The sequence below is a fragment of the Pundamilia nyererei genome, unplaced genomic scaffold, assembly GCF_000239375.1.
Source record: "Pundamilia nyererei isolate P.nyererei 1_Seehausen unplaced genomic scaffold, PunNye1.0 scaffold00008, whole genome shotgun sequence".
Lineage (NCBI taxonomy): Eukaryota > Metazoa > Chordata > Actinopteri > Cichliformes > Cichlidae > Pundamilia > Pundamilia nyererei.
Genome location: NW_005187409.1, coordinates 4,566,474 through 4,585,036, shown reverse-complemented (window position 1 = coordinate 4,585,036; position 18,563 = coordinate 4,566,474). Strand labels below are relative to the sequence as shown.

The 18,563-nt window shown below is 40.7% G+C and overlaps 3 protein-coding genes across 7 annotated transcripts in view; 2 read left to right on the top strand and 1 right to left on the bottom strand.

Moving 5' to 3' along the window:
* The window catches only part of fermt3b (FERM domain containing kindlin 3b), a 26,923-nt gene extending 17,736 nt beyond the window's left edge, over positions 1-9,187 (top strand). For 2 of the 3 annotated variants that reach the window (XM_013908081.1, XM_013908076.1), the window contains exons 5-15: positions 4-172; positions 2,141-2,243; positions 2,358-2,465; positions 2,663-2,797; positions 3,315-3,361; positions 3,516-3,640; positions 5,729-5,835; positions 5,999-6,217; positions 6,442-6,566; positions 7,020-7,161; positions 7,842-8,036. In XM_013908081.1, the coding sequence (XP_013763535.1) occupies positions 4-172; positions 2,141-2,243; positions 2,358-2,465; positions 2,663-2,797; positions 3,315-3,361; positions 3,516-3,640; positions 5,729-5,835; positions 5,999-6,217; positions 6,442-6,566; positions 7,020-7,161; positions 7,842-8,021 (1,460 nt within the window). In that variant the 3' untranslated portion in view covers positions 8,022-8,036. Of the gene's footprint in view, positions 1-3; positions 173-2,140; positions 2,244-2,357; positions 2,466-2,662; positions 2,798-3,314; positions 3,362-3,515; positions 3,641-5,728; positions 5,836-5,998; positions 6,218-6,441; positions 6,567-7,019; positions 7,162-7,841 lie in introns of all 3 variants that reach the window. The other variant, XM_005723075.2, reaches the window with a different exon arrangement.
* On the bottom strand, positions 9,146-14,054 carry trpt1 (tRNA phosphotransferase 1). Its single transcript, XM_005723077.2, has 8 exons — positions 13,887-14,054; positions 13,290-13,402; positions 13,013-13,094; positions 10,739-10,908; positions 9,654-9,831; positions 9,522-9,578; positions 9,319-9,429; positions 9,146-9,214 (listed from the first exon to the last, which is right to left on the bottom strand). The coding sequence occupies exons 2-8, from the start codon at positions 13,359-13,361 to the stop codon at positions 9,192-9,194; spliced, it is 693 nt and encodes a 230-aa protein (XP_005723134.1). The 5' UTR covers positions 13,362-13,402; positions 13,887-14,054; the 3' UTR covers positions 9,146-9,191.
* zbtb3 (zinc finger and BTB domain containing 3) lies at positions 13,361-18,563 on the top strand. Of its 3 annotated transcripts, XR_311453.2 has the most exons (5): positions 13,361-13,681; positions 13,986-14,140; positions 14,960-15,786; positions 16,106-17,244; positions 17,490-18,563. XR_311453.2 is itself a non-coding variant. In XM_005723079.2 (4 exons), exons 2-4 carry the CDS (start codon positions 14,054-14,056, stop codon positions 17,172-17,174), a joined length of 1,980 nt encoding a protein of 659 aa, XP_005723136.1. In that variant the 5' UTR covers positions 13,361-13,681; positions 13,986-14,053; the 3' UTR covers positions 17,175-18,563. The 3 variants fall into 3 exon arrangements, 2 of the variants coding, with proteins under 2 accessions (XP_005723136.1, XP_005723135.1); XM_005723079.2 differs by having other exon boundaries at positions 16,109-18,563; XM_005723078.2 differs by having other exon boundaries at positions 16,106-18,563.

The following is an 18,563-nucleotide window of genomic DNA, read 5'->3' as shown; positions in this document are numbered from 1 at the left end:
CAGTATCCCGGCCCTGTCTGTATAACGGCATGCCCGCTCACTTTGCCGACTCACCGGAGATGGAGGCCATCTACAAGATGCTGTCAGTCAGTCAGCCTCCCCCTGCCCCTGAGGTCATAGCCAAGCAGTACCGCCCAGCCAGCGTTGTGGACAAGGCTCACATCAATGGCAGGTATGTGTGCACAGGTATCAGTCTGTCAAACCAGGTGTTTACATCGCAGAGGGGAACTGATAGAGTTTCATTGTCCATGTCACACTGATGCAAGCTGTTTAACAAACAAGTTCCCCACAAACTGAGTCCTCTTATTAACTAGCTATCAGGGATGCTGCCTCAGTTAGTATTCTTACCCCACAATACAGAAGGCCGGTGTAATCACTCGCCACTTTTCTTTTTCTTTATCAGTCCTGATAAAGAAAACTGGGGGTTTCCAGAACTCAGAGCTGTATCTACTGAAGCAGTGGCCTCCTCTGATCTCGAGTTCAGACGTATTTTATCTTATGCGCATGCTGGTTCATAAAGATACTACCGCCAGTGCCTACAAATGTATTAAAATAGGAGCTGTTTGAAGGGCTTTTAGACTCTTTGATGTAATAAATTAGGCACAGTCGCAGCTTTTTTAAAGTCTCCTGCTTTATCTCTCTAAAGTTCAAAGCCGCTTTAAACTTCAGCTGCCTCAGCCATTGTTGCATAATTACACATCAAATAAATACTTTTTGAAAACATCAAATACGTGAGCTTACATAAAGCACATTATATCATTAGCTTTATAATAAGTAGTCAGTAATATAGTAATGTGCAAAAGTCTTGAGCCACACGTCATTTCTTCATATTTTACTTCCAAGGAGCCAGACTTCAGACATTAAATGATTTTTCACCCACTTTCAGTCCAGTCCTTGTACCTTAGCAACCAGAATGTTTTGTTTGTTGTTCTTTTTATTTAGACCCTCAACACACCTATGAGTCATGCAAGCATAAAATGACACCTAACTCAAGGGATGAACTGGTGTTGTTTATTTCTATTTTTGTAAAATGTTAAAGATAACACAGTTGATTGGCATACATTTGTATTGTTGCACCTATTCCCAGAGAGCTGTTAGCTATTAATTAGCAGAGTGTGCAGTGTGTCCTTAGAACATTTGTGGAAATGTTAGAAGTAGAGGACAGAAAAAGAAAAAGAAACATGTACATGAAAGTCATGTCCTTAAGAAATAGGAAATAATCCAGGAAAGAGTTGACACAGGACTAGAGAGATGCATTTGTCCCTTCTTTTAATCCATTTAATACAGAAATCGTGTCAGTGGAAGGATGGTTGAGAGGAAAATGTAGATATATAGGGAGAAAAGGCTGAGGTGTGCTAACAAAATCTGTGGTGACAGGTCTTATGGAGTGATGAATCCAAATTTGAAAAATTTCATTCAAACGGTTGTGAATATGTATGCAGGAGGCAAGCAACCGTCTGTAAAACGCAGTGGAGGCTGTGCCATGGTTTGGAGCTGCATTTCACCCAGCAGTGTTTGAGATCTTGTAAAATTGGAATTATGAGCATTGGAAAGTACAGTCAGATTTGGATTCACTATGCAATACCATCTGGAAAGCATCTCATTGACGACAGTGTGTTTAGGACAATGATCACACTGGAGTAAAAGCATGCCATCAGTAATGGATTGATTTCCCCAGAGCCTAGACTTTAATATAATTGAAGCAATGTGTGATCATCTTGACAGATAATAGAACAAAAGAGGTTGAAATGTCCTTCAAGAATCCTGGGGAATTATTTTTGAAGACTACTTAAAGAAATGACAAGAAAGCTTGGCTAAGACACTTCAGACTATGTTAAATAATAATAATGATCACACCCTAGACTTTTGTACACTACTATAAAATTAAGTGAAATACAGAATATAGTTCATATAGAAGTATATGTTTGTTTCTTAAGGTTTTGCACATTTTTTGTTATTCTGCTGTGTTTTGCTATAAGATGTAGTTTCTAAAAATAATCATGTTACCAATTTACTTTGTTTAGGTCAAGCTTTCTATATGATGTCAAATAGTATTTTCTTGTGATTTTAAATACAGATAAACATGGATGTAACAAATATGAAATCATAAACATATATATTCTTTGTCTGTCCCTCTCAGGTGGTTGGACTCGTCCCGTTGTCTTCTGCAGCAGGGCATCCAAGAGAGTGATAAACTCTGGCTTCGCTTCAAATACTATGCTACTTACGATATGGATTCTAAGGTATGTGTGTGTGTGTGTTTACACAAATACAGAGAGTGTGTGTGTGTGTGCATATTTCTTTGCCAGTATATCAACTCTCTGACCTCATCCTTCTCTTTCCTCTCCACCCTGCAGTATGATGCTGTACGTCTGACCCAGCTCTATGAGCAGGCACGCTGGGCCATCCTGCTGGAAGACATCGACTGCACCGAGGAGGAGATGATGCTGTTTGGAGCTCTGCAGGTAGAAAATCCATCTGCTGACAGTGAAATATGTGAATCACTCTAATGGAAGTGTACATTTCGCTGGATGTCAGATAATATAGAGACTCAAATGTTCTCCCACTCCTCAAAGATATCTGGTCTATTCAATCGTCAGTAAAGCAGTGTCGTATAAAACTGGATTAAATAGGACATTTCTCTGTCTCGTTTTACATGCAGTATCATATCAGTAAGGTGGCTCAGTCAGAGCCCCAGATCATGAGCAACAATCCAGCCATGGACGATCTGGATTCCGCCCTGCAGTCCCTGGAGGTCAAGATGGAGGGAGAAGGCAGCTCTGCATCTGATTTGCTGGTCAGATACAATAGTCTCACCCGAGTCTTTTTAAAATTAAATTATTTTAATAACGGGGAACAGAAATTTATAACAATTTAGGTCCAGGCTTCTCAAAGTGTGGCTTACAGGCCAGTGGCTGCCTGTGATGATATGTGCTACTGTACACTTTACTACTTTGATCACAGAATGAAACAAAGGGATTATTTCACTTCAGTTTTAACCTTCCTAACACTGACAAGTACAGCTGACATTATTAAATGTGATATGCACCTGACTCATGGTTAAAAAAATATAGACCAGCACATCAGTGTTTCATGGTAGAATTTTTCCTATATGGGCCTCCTTGTCCCCCTGATTGGCTTTAAGAACACCTGATTTAAGATATTTCATTAATGGTAGTATTAGCCTGGATCCAAATCCACTGATGATATAGACAGCATTGAGTTAAATTTTTGGTCTTATGTCAAACTAACATTGATTGACTAACAGTTTTATTGCTAAAACATATTAACTGAAAAACTTGCATTTTATCCAGGAAAATATGACAGCACCAGAACTCACTGACTACCTGAAGATATTTAGGTGAGAGCTGGTTTCCAACTGGTTAAAATAAATTTCATTTTCTTTAAATAAATAAATATTTATTAGTAACCTTCCTCTTTATTTTTAACTTGTTATGAATCTGGGGGAAAAATCCCTGGTGAAATCAGCTAATGTGATTACATGTATATTTCAGACCCAAAAGGCTGACTCTGAAGGGGTACAAGCAATACTGGTTCAAGTTCCAAGATACCTCCATTTCTTATTTCAAGAGCAAAGAGGAAAGCATAGGAGAGCCCATTCAAATGATTAACCTCAAAGGTAATGACTTCGTTACGTACTTTTATGTTATGTTTTTCTGCTATATATAGTGCACCATGCTATTAACAGAATGGTAAGTGTTTAGCACATTTTAAAATAACAGATGTTTACCCAAAGTGATTTCCAGGCACACTTATTTGCAATCCAACTCTCCAAAGATCAATTACAAAACACATAACTTGCCTAAATAGATGATATAATAAAAATAATAACTGGAAAATAAGTCAGAAAATGAGAATAAAAACAACTAAATTGTAACAATGGTAAGAAGTTAAATAAAACAGTAGCAGAAAACATTAACAGTGAGCTTGACCAAACCATGAGACTTCAAACTTGATGAAAATGGGCCTGGTAGGTCTTGGAGCTGAATGAAAATTGTCAATTGTTGAGCAGGTTCTTATGTGGGAAGCCAGACTATTCCAGAACTTAGAGGCAATGACAGGTCACCTGTTTTTAGCTGAGAAGAGACATTAAGAGAAATTGGGATGATAAGCTGAAGGACCTGGAGGAAAAAGACCTGTAATATATTATGGCCATGGAGGTCTTTAAAAACAAATAGTACAATTTTAAAACCTTTTAGAAATTTCACAGGTAGCTATTGCATGTGTATAGAAGCTTGATTGTAAGCAGGGGGAACTAAGTTGATATTGTTAGTAAGGTATCTCAAAAATTCAACTTACTGGCTCAGATTTCTGAGGTTTGAATTTTGAGATTATAACCCAAAATTTAGACATATAAGTCACTTTTTTTATGTGGCAGAGACAAGCTTCCATACTGCTGATCTACAGCAGTAGTGACATGATGTCTTTTCTTTGTACCAGTAAAGACTCTAGCAGAATACCTAACTGAAGGCAAAATACCTTCAGTTATGCTATGATTTGAAGTTGAAGGATATTTTGGCTATCTGTGATTTCAGATCATTCAAACAGTCGAAGAGGTTCTTAAAGGAGTGGTCAATGTCAGGTGTGGCTGGCAGATAAAACTGGGTGCCATCACGTAACAGTGATAGTAAATGTTGTATTCATGAATGCTAGAGTCAAGGGGTAACAAATATATTGAAACTAAAAGAGGACCTAACATGGATCCCTGAGGGATATCGCAGTTAGTAGAAACTGAAGCCGTTTCCTATTTGGACACTAAAGGTTGAGGAAAACCAGTGTAGAAACCCTGCAGTCCTACGTTATGCTTCAAATGTTTTGTTGTTTAAATGTTAAAAGTATTTATCTAGAAAGCAACTTGGGAGAAGAGAATTTTTTTCTAAAATCTTGGCAAAGGAAGGTAACTTTGGTATCGGTCTGCAGTTACTAAGGAAATATGGGCAAAGTTTATGCTTCTTTAGAAACGGCTGCATGACTGTGTTTTAAAACAGGAAGGAATGACTCAATTTGCTAAATAATTATAGCGTAAATAGTCAGAATAAAAGGAGACAGTGGACCAAAAGCTGCCATGAAGAAGTGTGCAGGTATTATATTTAGAGAACAGTGATGAAGTTGACTGACTCTCTGAAAATGTTAAATGCGGGGGTGACATTTTAGATCTTCTGGTGTTAATGTTGTCAGTGAAGAAGTCCAAAAACTTCCAACACATATGGAATCACATATCAGACACTGAGTTTTAATATATTGCAAGAAGTGAACACCTAAAGGTAGATAAGTACTATGAGTTAAAAGTGAATTAACCTCCTAGGACCTGGCGTCCACATATGTGGACATCACATTTTGGGTTGTCTAGACCAAAATACTAAATTTTGCTCTACAAGGGCCTGATATCCACTCACGAGGACATTATACTGCCTCTGTTTCATCAAAATTTAAAACGAATATCCTCATATGTGGCTCTCATTTTTCTTAGGAACAAAAATGGCGTAAAAAAAACAAATGTGGTGATTCTTTGTTTTTACATTCATCGGGTCCCAATATGCCCAAATATCAAAGAGAAATTAAAAATGCATGACATGGAAGAGTTCGGGTCTTAGGAGGTTGAGGAGAATCAGCGGGGATCATATCAGTCTCTTCCTACACGCTTTTTGTTTTTAACAGCTTAACCATGAACCTAATGATACCACTTTAATGTTGCTCCTTTACACAGGATGTGAGGTGGCTCCAGACGTTAATGTGGCTGCTCAGAAGTTCCTTATCAGACTCCTGATTCCAGCACCTGAAGGCATGAATGAGGTCTATCTTCGCTGTGAGAACGTGAGGCCACACGCACACCCATACACCTCTTCTCATCTCTACGTGTGACATCCTTTCATTTTCAATGCCTCTATCTTCAGTTCATCATCTCAGCTCTGACCACAGTCACACCTGTCTCTCATGCTCTTTTTTCTATGTTATGTCTTTGAAATTCACCCTGCAGGAGCAGCAGTATGCTCAGTGGATGGCAGGGTGCCGGTTGGGATCCAAAGGCAAGACCCTCGCCGACAGCAGTTTCCAAAGTGAGATCCAGAGTATCCGCTCTTTCCTGGCGATGCAAAAGACCAACTCCAGTTCCAGCAGTGCAAATGCCAGCGAAGAAAGCATCAATACTCACAGTCTGGTGTCACCACGTTACCATAAAAAGTACAAACCCAAACAGGTACAGATGTAGCAACAGGCCACAAAAGGATAAATGTTGCAGATTTATTGTCTTGTGTTTTCACAAAGCAGTATTTTTGATCTCATATATTTTGTGTGGCTCAAATTACCAACCTAAATGACCTTACAGTACAGTAATTTTGTGCAACTGTGCAAATCTGCAACTGCTTATGGCAGCAAAAATATAATTAAATCTCACCTTTTACCCTCTGCCTGCTCTTCCAGCTGACCCCTCGAATCCTGGATGCATACCAGAACGTGGCTCAGCTCTCCCTGACAGATGCATTGATGCGCTTCCTGCAGATCTGGCAAGCCCTGCCTGACTTTGGGCTTGCATACGTTGTTGTCAGGTTAAGTTTAAAGTTTCATTTAAAGCTTTTGAGAGTTGATTCTGTGCCAGTGAACACATCAAAGACCGAAATTCACTGTGACAAGGTTATTATAAAGCACTTGACCTCGAACATCCTCCTTCTGTGTGTTATGAACATTATAAATGTTTTAACAGCATAAAAGCAGAGACTGTAGTCGAGGGAAATGCACGCCCAAGATCGGCAGAAATGTAGTTCATGCTAAAAAAAAATGAAACTAACCTAACATTTTTTTTTCACTTTTTAGGTAGACAGAAAGAAAAATTTTAAACATCCTTCCACCAGCAATGTGCAAAGTCATCAGACTAAGCGTAGTTCTGTAGAAGTTTAATCATTTTTATATGGAGGACTCAAGACTGACTTTTATCTAAAATTAATTAATTAATAAACTTAGAGGAATCTAAACAAAATGTACCCCCCCCCCCCGCCAAACAGGTTCAAAGGCAGCCGGAAGGATGAGGTACTCGGCATTGCTCCCAATCGCTTGATCCGTATTGACCTTAGTGTGGGTGATGTAGTGAAGACCTGGCGCTACAACAACATGAAACAGTGGAACGTCAACTGGGACATTAGACAGGTATGACTCATATCTTGAACAGGCTTCTGTCTGATAATTTAAAAATGTCTAGAATGCTCATTTTCAACTTCACGTTTTCATTCTCAGAGGTTTTTATGATTCATAGTTCTGACAAGAGGTTTGAACCTTCTACTCGCTGTCCTGACCTCATATTTTACCAAGAGTTTTAGAAAATTGTCTAAGAGGGAGAACTCTGAGTAGTCTGAAGCCTGAACCTTAGGCTTGCAAGAATAATTACTTCTTGTACAACTGATGTACAATGCCTTATTACACAATGGTATTTGTGATAACTGAGCATGAATGAAAAGAAGCTCGTGTGTTTAGAGACAGACCCACAAACCAAGCATGAAGTTAGCTGCACGCTAAAGACTTCTGAAAACATGCTGACAGTGTGTCTTTCAATAAAGTGACATTTATAGTTCTTACTGGTCAGATCTTTTAATGGAAATGGTTCTGAAACTGTGGGGCACAGACAACCAGGTGAAAAACCTGAAATGAAACTGAGATTGATGAATATGCTTTTACAAAACCAGAAAGAAAATTTAGGAGCTATTGCCCTAATGACTTACAACGTGGGATATGTATGTATATTTGTAGTGAAGATATTTTTCATCCCTGGATTAAGATTTTTTTTCTAAATAGCTCTGCATTTCTTTTGTGTTCATTTTCGTCTACTCCAGATGGCCATTGAGTTTGAAGGGAATGTGAACATTGCCTTCAGCTGTGTGACTGCTGATTGCAAAATCGTTCATGAGTTTATCGGAGGCTACATTTTCATGTCGACACGCAGTCGGGAGAAGAGCGAAACGCTCAATGAGGAGCTATTCCACAAGCTGACCGGTGGCCACGAAGCTCTCTAAGACTGAAACACAAAAGCCCAGACAATGGGATGGTTGACAGCCCATCAGACCTCCTGTGTCTCAGTGGAAAACCAGCTTGGAAAAAGACTTAATGTTTAACTCAAGCAGCCACAAAAAGATAAGGAAATCATCAAAAACAAGATATTCAGTTTACTGTAAATGTGTTAGAAACTTGTAAGTACACCAAGTTTTCCATTCACACATCAGTGGATGTTAAACTTGATATGTTCTGACATGTTCAAGACTCCAGCGGTCCTCATGCTGACTTCCCCCCTCCCTACAGGATGGACTGCTGCTGGGCCAATCTGCTGGGCTTCTGGTCCAGGTTCAGCAGGCGTCGTAATCAGACTCAAAGAAATGTAAAATCAACAGCTGAATCAGCCAGCTCTAACTTCTAACTACTTTTCTGAACTCACTCTGTCAAGAAATGTAATCAGCATTGCTCAGAATTGAAAGCCTTGAATGTCCAGAGCTCCAGACCCAGTGTTACTTAAACTTTTTATTAGAAATTAATGTTACAGGTAATGATATGACTGAGAAATATAAGATAAATGGCAATAAAAATATTCACCACATAAAACATTTACTAAAATAAATAGAGCTGTATACTTTTCATTATCTCTTGTTTTCCCTCCTTATGGCTGTGACATATTTTGGCAATTTCTTACACAGGAAACCTCAAACAAGTTATCTTCCCTCACACACTGTGCGTGTCAGTGCATATCTTACTGGAAACTGCAGTCCGTTAAACCTCAATGTCTGCATCCTCTCATTTCCCATGCTTAGCCACGTGACTAACCACATGCACAATACGCTTTATTTAAAGATCTGCCAGTTAAAATATCCTGGTAGTCATTGGTACAATGCTTTATTTAGCATGAAGTGGGGAAAACAAGGTTTCTGTATTTTTAAGTTTGTTGAATTGTCATATAAAAATAAGGATGTACCTTCTGTCCTGTTCACTTTCAATAATGAATCAACAGTTTAAAGTTTACCAATCAGGTGCCACTTTGGGAGATTTCTGAATATACACTTCTGTTGCTGATAAATCGATGCTGCTGGAAAACAAGTGTTGCCAGGGGAACAGGGATAAGCATCAACCAACCGTCGGATGCTAACATGGTCAGGTGAGTGCGGTAATGACCAATGACAGGACAGCACTCTCTGCTGTTACTGCAGTGGCAGGATGCTCCCTGGAACACAGCAAAAGAGAGCTCAGTGAACAAGGAAATAGTGAACCCAAATCCACGTAAGCATAAAATCTAAACTTTTATTTCTGTATAAGAGTTTTTCTTACTTGAAGGTCTCAGTCTTAGAGCTCGGCTGAAGTATTTAGGTTGAATTTTACCCTCAGCATCACCTTCAGTCAACAGCACATCATTCTCAGACCAGAAGAACTTGATACCATCTGTAGAGACACATAAAACTAGTAGCATTGGTTCCTACACATATAGAGTAAAGGTAGATAATTGGACAGCAGCAATCGGGGTTTAATCTTACCAGCCAGTGCTTTGGGGACATCAATAAACACAGCTAGATCACAATCTTTCCTCATGCCTGGTGGGGAAAAAAATAACGCTGTATTACAAACCTCCTGACAAGCTACTCTCCATCAAACTCACACGAGCATACCACTGATGATGCCGTCCTCCCCTGGCAAGCCTCGTGCCAGATGGATGTGTGTCCTCTTCATGCGGCTCAGGCCCTGCTGCTGGATGGAGCTCCAGTTTCTGAGGTAGGAGCCATGAACAGCCTCAGCAGGGCAGTCTGGAGAACCAGCCATGACCGGTTTCAGCTCCAGATCCACAACCTGACCGTGGAAACACAGCCAGGATAGCCACAGATTTACAAAGCCGCCTTAAATCTGGTAAAGAAAGGCATTCTGGTTACTATTGCTTTATTTTAGTAATTAGTCATGGGCAGTTGATTAGTATTGGAGAAAATAGTGAGAGAAATTATTAAACTCAAGCCCAGTTTGAGTTTGACTGATCCCACGCTCAGCTGAAATGTCAACAACAGTGGCAGTGTCCAAAAATTTAAAAGGAAGATATTCCCCATTGTTATTGGGCCTAAACCTAACATCAAATGCAAATGCTCGTGCAGGGTTTTTCCAGCATCAGTGGGGCATTTGGGAAGGCCTGACTACACATATAATCATTATCAGTCTGTACACATTAAAGACAGCTACTCTGTGTATCCGTGTATTTTCCTGTAATTTAAGATTGTTAAAAATGTAATTTTGGGATTAATTCTAAGACACTGATATGCTGATATTCCAAAGACTCTATTTACATTGATTTATTACATTATTTGGGATAAAATGGAGTTTGTTTTACCATGTTGTAGGACTTCTTCCATGACAAGAATGCAAAGAAATAGAGTAACTTCTTCAAAATAGTCTTTGACTCACTAACACTCTCCCACACATACACATCTACAGTATATTAGGCACAAATTGGGTATTTGACTAAAGCAAAGTCTGCATTTTCTGAGTTGCTTTTTGGTTTTATGTCTCAAAAGTATATAAATCACATTTTCATCATATTTTTCTAATCATTTGCTGATCAGCAAGAACAAACAAACAAACTGAATATTTACTGAATTCAGCATCTAGCTAGGGGATAATGCAATATAGCCAATGTGCTGACAACAGCAAGTATAAGCTTCTCAGAGTTTACAGGTGTTGACATGTCTTACAATTTTGTAACTCTCATTACCTGTACTGAATGACCCTGATTGGCCCGAATCTGCAGCCGGCCATCCTCAGGGTGGGTACAGAGCTTAAAGCGCTGCTTGTCATTTGTGGCCACAACTCTCTCAACGTCTTCCAACGAGTACGAGTGGAACTGCGGGTGAGCCAGGAGATCCTCCACAAACAGGAAGCCGTCTATATGTGAAGAGAGCTGTTATGACTATGGTCAAATTTCCCCTGTGGATGTTACAGCCCTGTGAGCAACAACTTGTTTGTTTGAGGCACTGATCCAATTTGGCAGCATTTTCTCTACAAATAATCCCAAAAACAGCAAAAGGATGTTAAAAAGTTCAATATTGAAATTAATAAAAATAAAAATAAATCTAAGGTCTGCATCTGCTATCAAAATTATGACAACATCATTAAATGGGATCTGTCCATAGGTGAAACTTGTTGTATGGACATCAGAAGTATGTATCATCCACTTTTCTAGTTGCTTATAATTGTTCACACTACTTATTTCATATTGAATGCATAAGTCTTTTTGGTGTAACTGAAGTTTTTTACCCTTCTTGTTGTTTACATCAAGCAACGTGATTGTGATTAAGACAACTCTAGATATTTCACCAGTGTTTTCTAAGGATGCATTCCAGCATCACATGTAGACAAAACACAATGAATCAAATTTATGAATGATAATAATCAGAGGTTCCTCTAGTTAGTTGGTACTAATCTCTGTGCGTCCTCAGACTTTCCCAATGCATAGTTTGTACATGCCTAAAGGAAAACATTATGCTCCTAGGCTCTGATCCTAGGAGCATAAGAAAGGGCTACAAGAGGCAGAAATCTAGCACAGCTGATAAAGACCAAAGTTGAAGACTGTGCAAAGGTGCTCCAAAGACACTCCAGCACATAGTAGAAAAAGGTAAGATGGTACCTGGGACAATATACACCAAGAGAAACAACCAAGTGGCTGGGATAGTATACAGGAACATCTGTTCCACATATGGACTAGAAATCCCCAAGTCCTCATGGCAAACACTGCTGAAGGTGCTTGAAAATGGCAGGGCTAAGGCCCTGTGGGACTTCAAGTTCCAGACAGACAAGCAGCTGCTGGCCAGCCAAACAGACATAGTGTTGGCTGACAAGGAGCAGAACACCGCAGCTGTGATAGATGTGGCAATCCCAGCGGACAGCAATATCAGAAAGAAGGAACACAAGAAAACAGAAGTATCAACAACAACTGGAGGAGATGCGGAATGTCCAAAGTGATCCCAGCAGTAAAAGGAGCAACAACCCTGAAACTCGACGAGCAGACCAGCAGATTTCAGGCACAACTTTAGTGTAAGTGCTTTTCTGTCTGACATTCACACACATTCATACTTTGATGCATCAGTGGATGAATGTGCCTTAGCAAGATACACATTGGGAACAACCAGGGATCAAACTACCAAACTTCTGATTAACAGATACACTATGTCCTTATACACTAATTACCGGAACTGAGCAATGGCTGTAGCTCAATGTATAATACTGTACCAGCTGACCCTGCTCTGAGTCAGAGCTCCAAATTGTCTTGTTTAAAGCAGCTTCTTAATGTTAAGGAAACCAAATTTATGTTGGTTTACAGAAATCACCCTCAGATCTCAAATAATATTGGTAAGCATATCCAGCAGGAGACTTTGTGAAGAAAGTATTATACTACAAATACCTGGGTGAATGACATCATTTTCTTTAAAGGTCATATTGGGTACTCAGTAAAATGTTTATATTGGGTTTTATTTATTTTAAACTGCCCATCTTAATTTTGCTGTTAGGTAAACATATGTACAGGCTACATTCTTAAATGTCCTTTATAATGGTGACATTAATTACATGCAGGTTATCTCTATGTATCAGGGTCCTTTATGTTTTCAGTACACATCACTTGTCTTAGCCCTTAATAGTGGTGATTTAGGGCTTTTAATGATTTATTTGAACTGCAGAATGATTATAGTATGATTATACTGCCCACGTGGACAAGCTAAATGACTTCTGGAGAAAAGCTTTATGCTTAAATGAGACAAGGATAGAGCTAACTGACCACAATCACGAGGTATTTCTGGAGGTGTAAGTGTGAAGCTGGTTTTGATGCTCATTATAAGTGTTTGTGAACTTCCTGTGTGTAATTGCAGGTAATAATATGAAAATTTGCTACATTTTCAAATGAAAACTCCTTTAGAGTCCTCGCTAAATTTGCATCCCTACCAGTCTACCCTGCATTATCTGTGTTACCTAGATCTGACTGTAAGCAGCTCACCTGTACCCATTTGCAGACCCATCTGGCTGGCTCCATGGCGAAGTGCATAAGTCATGGATTTAGAGAGGCGGACATCTCTGTCCTGGTGGTGGAAAAGGCATCACTTTCAGTAACATACACACACACTGAAATTTAGTTCTAATTATAGCTGTGGTTTAAATATAGGACCTAGACTTTACCATGCCAAAACCCTCATACTGCCTGTCATACAGCTAATACGATGAGATATTAAAAAGACGGGAAATTATCCCAATTGAATGGGTCAACAAACTCTCACCTCTCCACCACGATGTCCTCTCCTTCCTCTTCCTCTTTTGCCACTTCCTCCCCCTCCTTTGGCACTGTCCATGAACGCACAGGCAGCTCAGCTTTTCAGACCTCGTTTTACAGCTGTTGTATGATAAATTTCACTGGTTTTAATTCTGCGAAACGTTGCATAGGATAATATTTGTTGTCAGTGCATTGCGCGTAGCGTTTTGGCTTGCTCTCGCTTCCTGTGTGTTCCCGTTCTCCGCTTGCAGGTGGCACTGTGACGGGCAGTGCTCCGGTAATTCGGCACCACAGAGGAAAAGCGGGGTTTTTTTTTTTCTTTTCTTTTCTTTTCTTTTTTTTTTTTGTCCTGGAGGAAAACATCACTCAGACAGACAGCTGTTGTCTGAGTGGCTGCAGGTAAGAAAATGTTCAGGACACCCACCAAAAACAATGACGCACTCAAGAATAGAAACGATCGTTTCCGTCCGTGGTAAATAAGAACCTATCTGGTAAATAGCGGGCTCTAAAGTAGGGACTGTCCGGATACTCCTGGTGCTGGAACTGAACACAGAACCTGAGCTAACTTGGCTAACTAATGCTAGCATCGTTGAGCTTGGGTTACCTGAATTTCTGGCTGGGCAGCAGGGGGGATTTCTGAAAAGTGTACGCTTTCAGTCGTGCTTCTTCTTCTCCTGTTTGTGTGACACGTCCCATGTTACAGATTGAGCTCGTGGATGAAGAGATCTGCCAGCGGACCGAAGAATTCGAGCAGGTCACCATGGAAACCTAATGTTAGCAACGTTAAAGCTGGACGGCTGTTTAAAGTCTTACCTGCCATTAAACAGCGCTGAAAGACGGAAACACGAAGAGTTTGCCGTGAGTCTTTTATTTTATCTCTCTCTCTCGATATATGGTGATAGCCACTTTAACTTTTTGCTCCAAATAATCCATTTCCAATTTTAAAAATAGCTTCTCTCTTTTTTATTTATAGCCGTAGCCATTTATTTACTGGTATAATGATTTAAAAACAACAACAACAACAAAAAACTGCATAACTGTATATAACTGTATAAATCTTGCACTAGCAATTCTGACCTCGGCATTATCCAGTGTCTGTTCTGGAAAAGTAATGTATCTTGGTGCAAAATTAGATGAGACATGTCATTATTCAACAGTTATCGTTTATATGGAACAGTGTCAGAAATCATATATATTTTGTTAGTAAGTGTAAGTAATTAGGAAATGTTTGTGTTGTATTTAGCTGTAGTGTCCCCCTATGATTTCTCTACAGGTAGTCTTATAAAATATTATTAGATGTTTATCTAAGCATTAACATTAATTTATCTAAAGAGTACATCTAAAAAAAATCACACTGTCACTCAGAGAAAATAAGTTAATTAACTTATTTAGTTTATTGTGCTTTATTTTGTGCATAGGTAACATGTTGTCTCCCTATAAAGCAGACATGTCATAAATGCTTTATTACACACTGTGATAACTATAATGTGTTTCCAGCTTTGAGGACATTTTAAACATTTTCTAGTGCACAATATTTACCTACAGTTATCCCACAAGAACAGATCCTCTTTTTGTATAATTGTGCTTTGCTTTACTGTATTGTGATTCAGTATAGTTTCATACAGAAGCTTTCACTTGTAGGGGTTAAACGCATCTCTCCCTGTCTCTTTTGCTCAGGTGATGGAGTTTCCTCAGCATTCCCAGCAGCTGCTGTCCGCCCTGCGGTCTCAGCGCCAGCGGGGCTTCCTCTGTGACTGCACCGTCCTGGTGGGCTCATCCCGTTTCCTGGCTCACCGGGCTGTTTTGGCCTCCTGCTCGCCATTCTTCCATATGTTCTACTCAGACTCTCCAGGAGGAAACAGCACCAGCAGCTCTGTCACGCTCGACAGTGACATTGTCACATCAGCTGCATTTGGCTTGCTCTTGGACTTTGTCTATGAAGGAGTGCTGCAGCTTGAAGAGTCACCTCCAGTGGAGGACGTATTGGCAGCTGCAAGCTTTCTACACATGAATGAGGTAGTAAGAGTTTGCAAGAGGCGGCTGCAGAGACGAGGGCCTCTGGCTGAGGCAGACAGCACACGCTCTGAAGAGAGTGCTGGTTCGAGGAAGGAAATAGAGACACGGAGGAAGGATGGGGGTGACCGTGGAGCAGAGCCCATGGTGGCCATGGCATCAGATCACTCAAATCCAGTCACTATAGCTGCACCACTGTTATCAGCATCCATGGTGGCAGAGAGGAGCCATGTGGAGACTGTGAAGTCTGAACAAAGGACTGGTGGGCAGTCATCAGAGGCACGAGTTCAGACTCCTTTGAGCCCCGATCTCGCCGATACCACCCAGCCAGGCATGGATGGCCCTCCTCTGCCCCCAGGTGGAGAGCTGGTGCAAGGCTTCATCACAGGCCAGTCTGCCCCTGCTCCTGGAGGTCACATCAGGATGGGGGCTGTGCATCAGGGAGAAGGCACAGCACTCTGTAGTCCTTGTAGCACCACTGAGACATGCAGGTAGATAAATTGTTGATTTACAGACAGAAAATAAGGAAAAACAAGAACACTTCAATGGCAGCATACATTACTTAATTCTGTTCTATAATTATTTAGTGTTGTCTTTAATTCAGTTTCATAATCAGATGTTTTTAAGGGTGTAAGGACATATATATGTGTATATATATATATATATAACAGGAGAAGTAAAGTAAAATCTGATTTCAATACAGCCTTCACTGAGAGGACTTATGATCATTATTTAGATTAAACCATAAGAAATTGAACATTCTTATTTCTTTTTATCAAAAGGCTTTGTATCTTCCTTTTTATTTTTCAGCAGTAACCAGCAGCCTTCCTCCTCATCTTCTTCTCTGGTCCCAGTGAGCCAGGCTGCTGGTCGCTCACTGGTTGCTCTTCCCCAGTCAGAATCCAGTGCACATCCTGATGAACCGCAACTCCCACGCAATGGCTCTTTAGTGGAACCCTCAGTCACTGATGACAGAAGTACATTAGGCAAAGGACAGCAGATGGTTATGTTGATCCAAGCATCAGCTCTGACCTCACATTTACAATTAAGCGCACCAAAGACGCTGTCCCGGCGTGCGCCTCCACAGATCCGAATTCAGAGTGCCATATCGCTTCAAACCCAGAGCTCAGAATCCCTCGCTGCTGCTCCTCCTCCTCAGAGACAAATGCTTAAAGGACCTGAGGGGGGCACTGGAGCTTCATCTAATACTAAAAATCACCCTCTAATGGGAACAGATAGGAGAGGCAATGATGGAGAGAATGTGAAAGTCAAAGTGGAGGCAATTGTTATATCAGATGAAGAGCTAGAGGATGAGAAAGAGGAAAGCAAAGAGAGAGAACCCGTGATGGAAGTTGATGATGACTTTGAAGATGACATCCAGGAAGAAGATCTGAACAGCCCTCAGTTTCTCTCTTCTCACCCACAGGGCTTCTTACAATTGACCTCCCAAACAAATGATTACTCCTTCCCCCTCTCTCCCTCCTCCTCCTCCTCTGGGGCTGGACCTTCCTCCCAGGATGCTTCCTCTTTCACTGCATCCCTCATTCCTCCATCCACATCTCAGCAGCACTCCGACCCTGTTGCATATTTCCAGGAGCTCCAGGACTCTGTAGGAAACTTTGTAGAGGACGTACCAACGTGTGGTGTCTGTGGAAAAACTTTCTCGTGCACCTACACCCTGAGACGCCATGCCATTGTGCACACACGGGAGCGGCCGTATGAGTGTCGCTACTGCTACCGAAGCTACACACAATCGGGCGATCTGTACCGACACATTCGCAAAGCGCATGACCACACACTGCCAGCCAAACGCAGCAAAGTAGACACAGAGTCCTCTCTGCCAGCGCAGCCACCACCACCACCTCCACCTCTTAGCTAACACAGACACCTTTCAATTCCACAACAAAATGTACAGTATGTACATTTTCTCAAAGACTCCATACTGTTCGGTATGTAATCTGGACCAACCACCTTTCCTCTCTTTATTCTCTTCATAGCTGCCTTCACTTTCTCCTTACTAATCCTCTGCATTTCCTGATTCACTATCTTTTGTCTGTCCTCTTCTCTGATTTTTTTTAATTCATCAGCTCCTTAAAGTACTCCTTCCATCTGCTCACCACACGTTTCATTCATCAGTATGTTTCCATCTCTCTTTGTCCTTAATCACTCTAAAGCTGAGTTTATGATCCAACAGAGAGAGCATGTTTGCTGTCCGCTGGCAGTTTTGGGGTTGCCCGTATACCTGCAGAGAGCTCCGTTGTCATATGGAGGCAGTGTACAAAGTATGTGGTGCAACCGGTCTGTGAGCCACTTTTGCTTGTGCTGTTGTTGATCCATCAGCATACATACAGCATATATGACATACAAAAGAGCTGAAGTGAAGCAGAGTGTTAAAACAGTAAAACGTTGTCAACTGCAGCCACTGCCTGTTCTGTATTTTTCACCCCGAATGGAAAGATGTACGCTGACAAACACATTTTTGGGACCATAAATTACGCTTAGCCTGCTGCACATATTTCGTTACATACGTTCGTGAAAATTGAAACCACCATTTTTTAAACCCAGCAGCAGCAGGGGAAATGGCTACAAAAATAACTCTGTGGTCCCCAAGTCTGACGAAAGGCCACAGACCGAGCAGCAGGTATATTCTTGCCTCAACGGCCACCTTTTTTTGTAGTGTTCATGTCACATATTAATAAAGTTGCAGGGTTTTCTGACGCATTGCTGTGATGACAACCACGCAGGTTAGGTAGTACTGATTTGTAATAGAGAACCAGTCGATCTGAGTTGACTCCCGTGGCAAATCAATCCGAGTAGGTACTAATGGAAAAGGGGGATCTAGAAGAGGGAGGAAAAATCGATCAGTAACATTTGCAATGTGGCGTTATATTTCTGGAGTAAATATAACGCAACATTGCAAATGTTACACACAAAAAAAAAAAATCGTGGCTGGTTAAATGTTTGAGTGGCTGAGAGAAAATTTCCCACCCCTGCCACTGACTGACTTTTATATCTCTCACTTTAAAAACGCTCCACAGATACCCCAACTTTCCTTTCTGGAAATTTGATCCCAATCTTACCCACACATATTGGTACTTCTTTTATTCACAAATCTAATCTGTTTAATGTTCACTGTTGTCTACTGGAGCCCTGGAACAGATTTGATAGCTGTACTATTGTGTACTCTTTGTAATATTAAGTGACACCTCGCACCCAAGTTTGTAATTTTAAATACCTTCATCATTGTGTGAATGTGTGTGTGTGAATG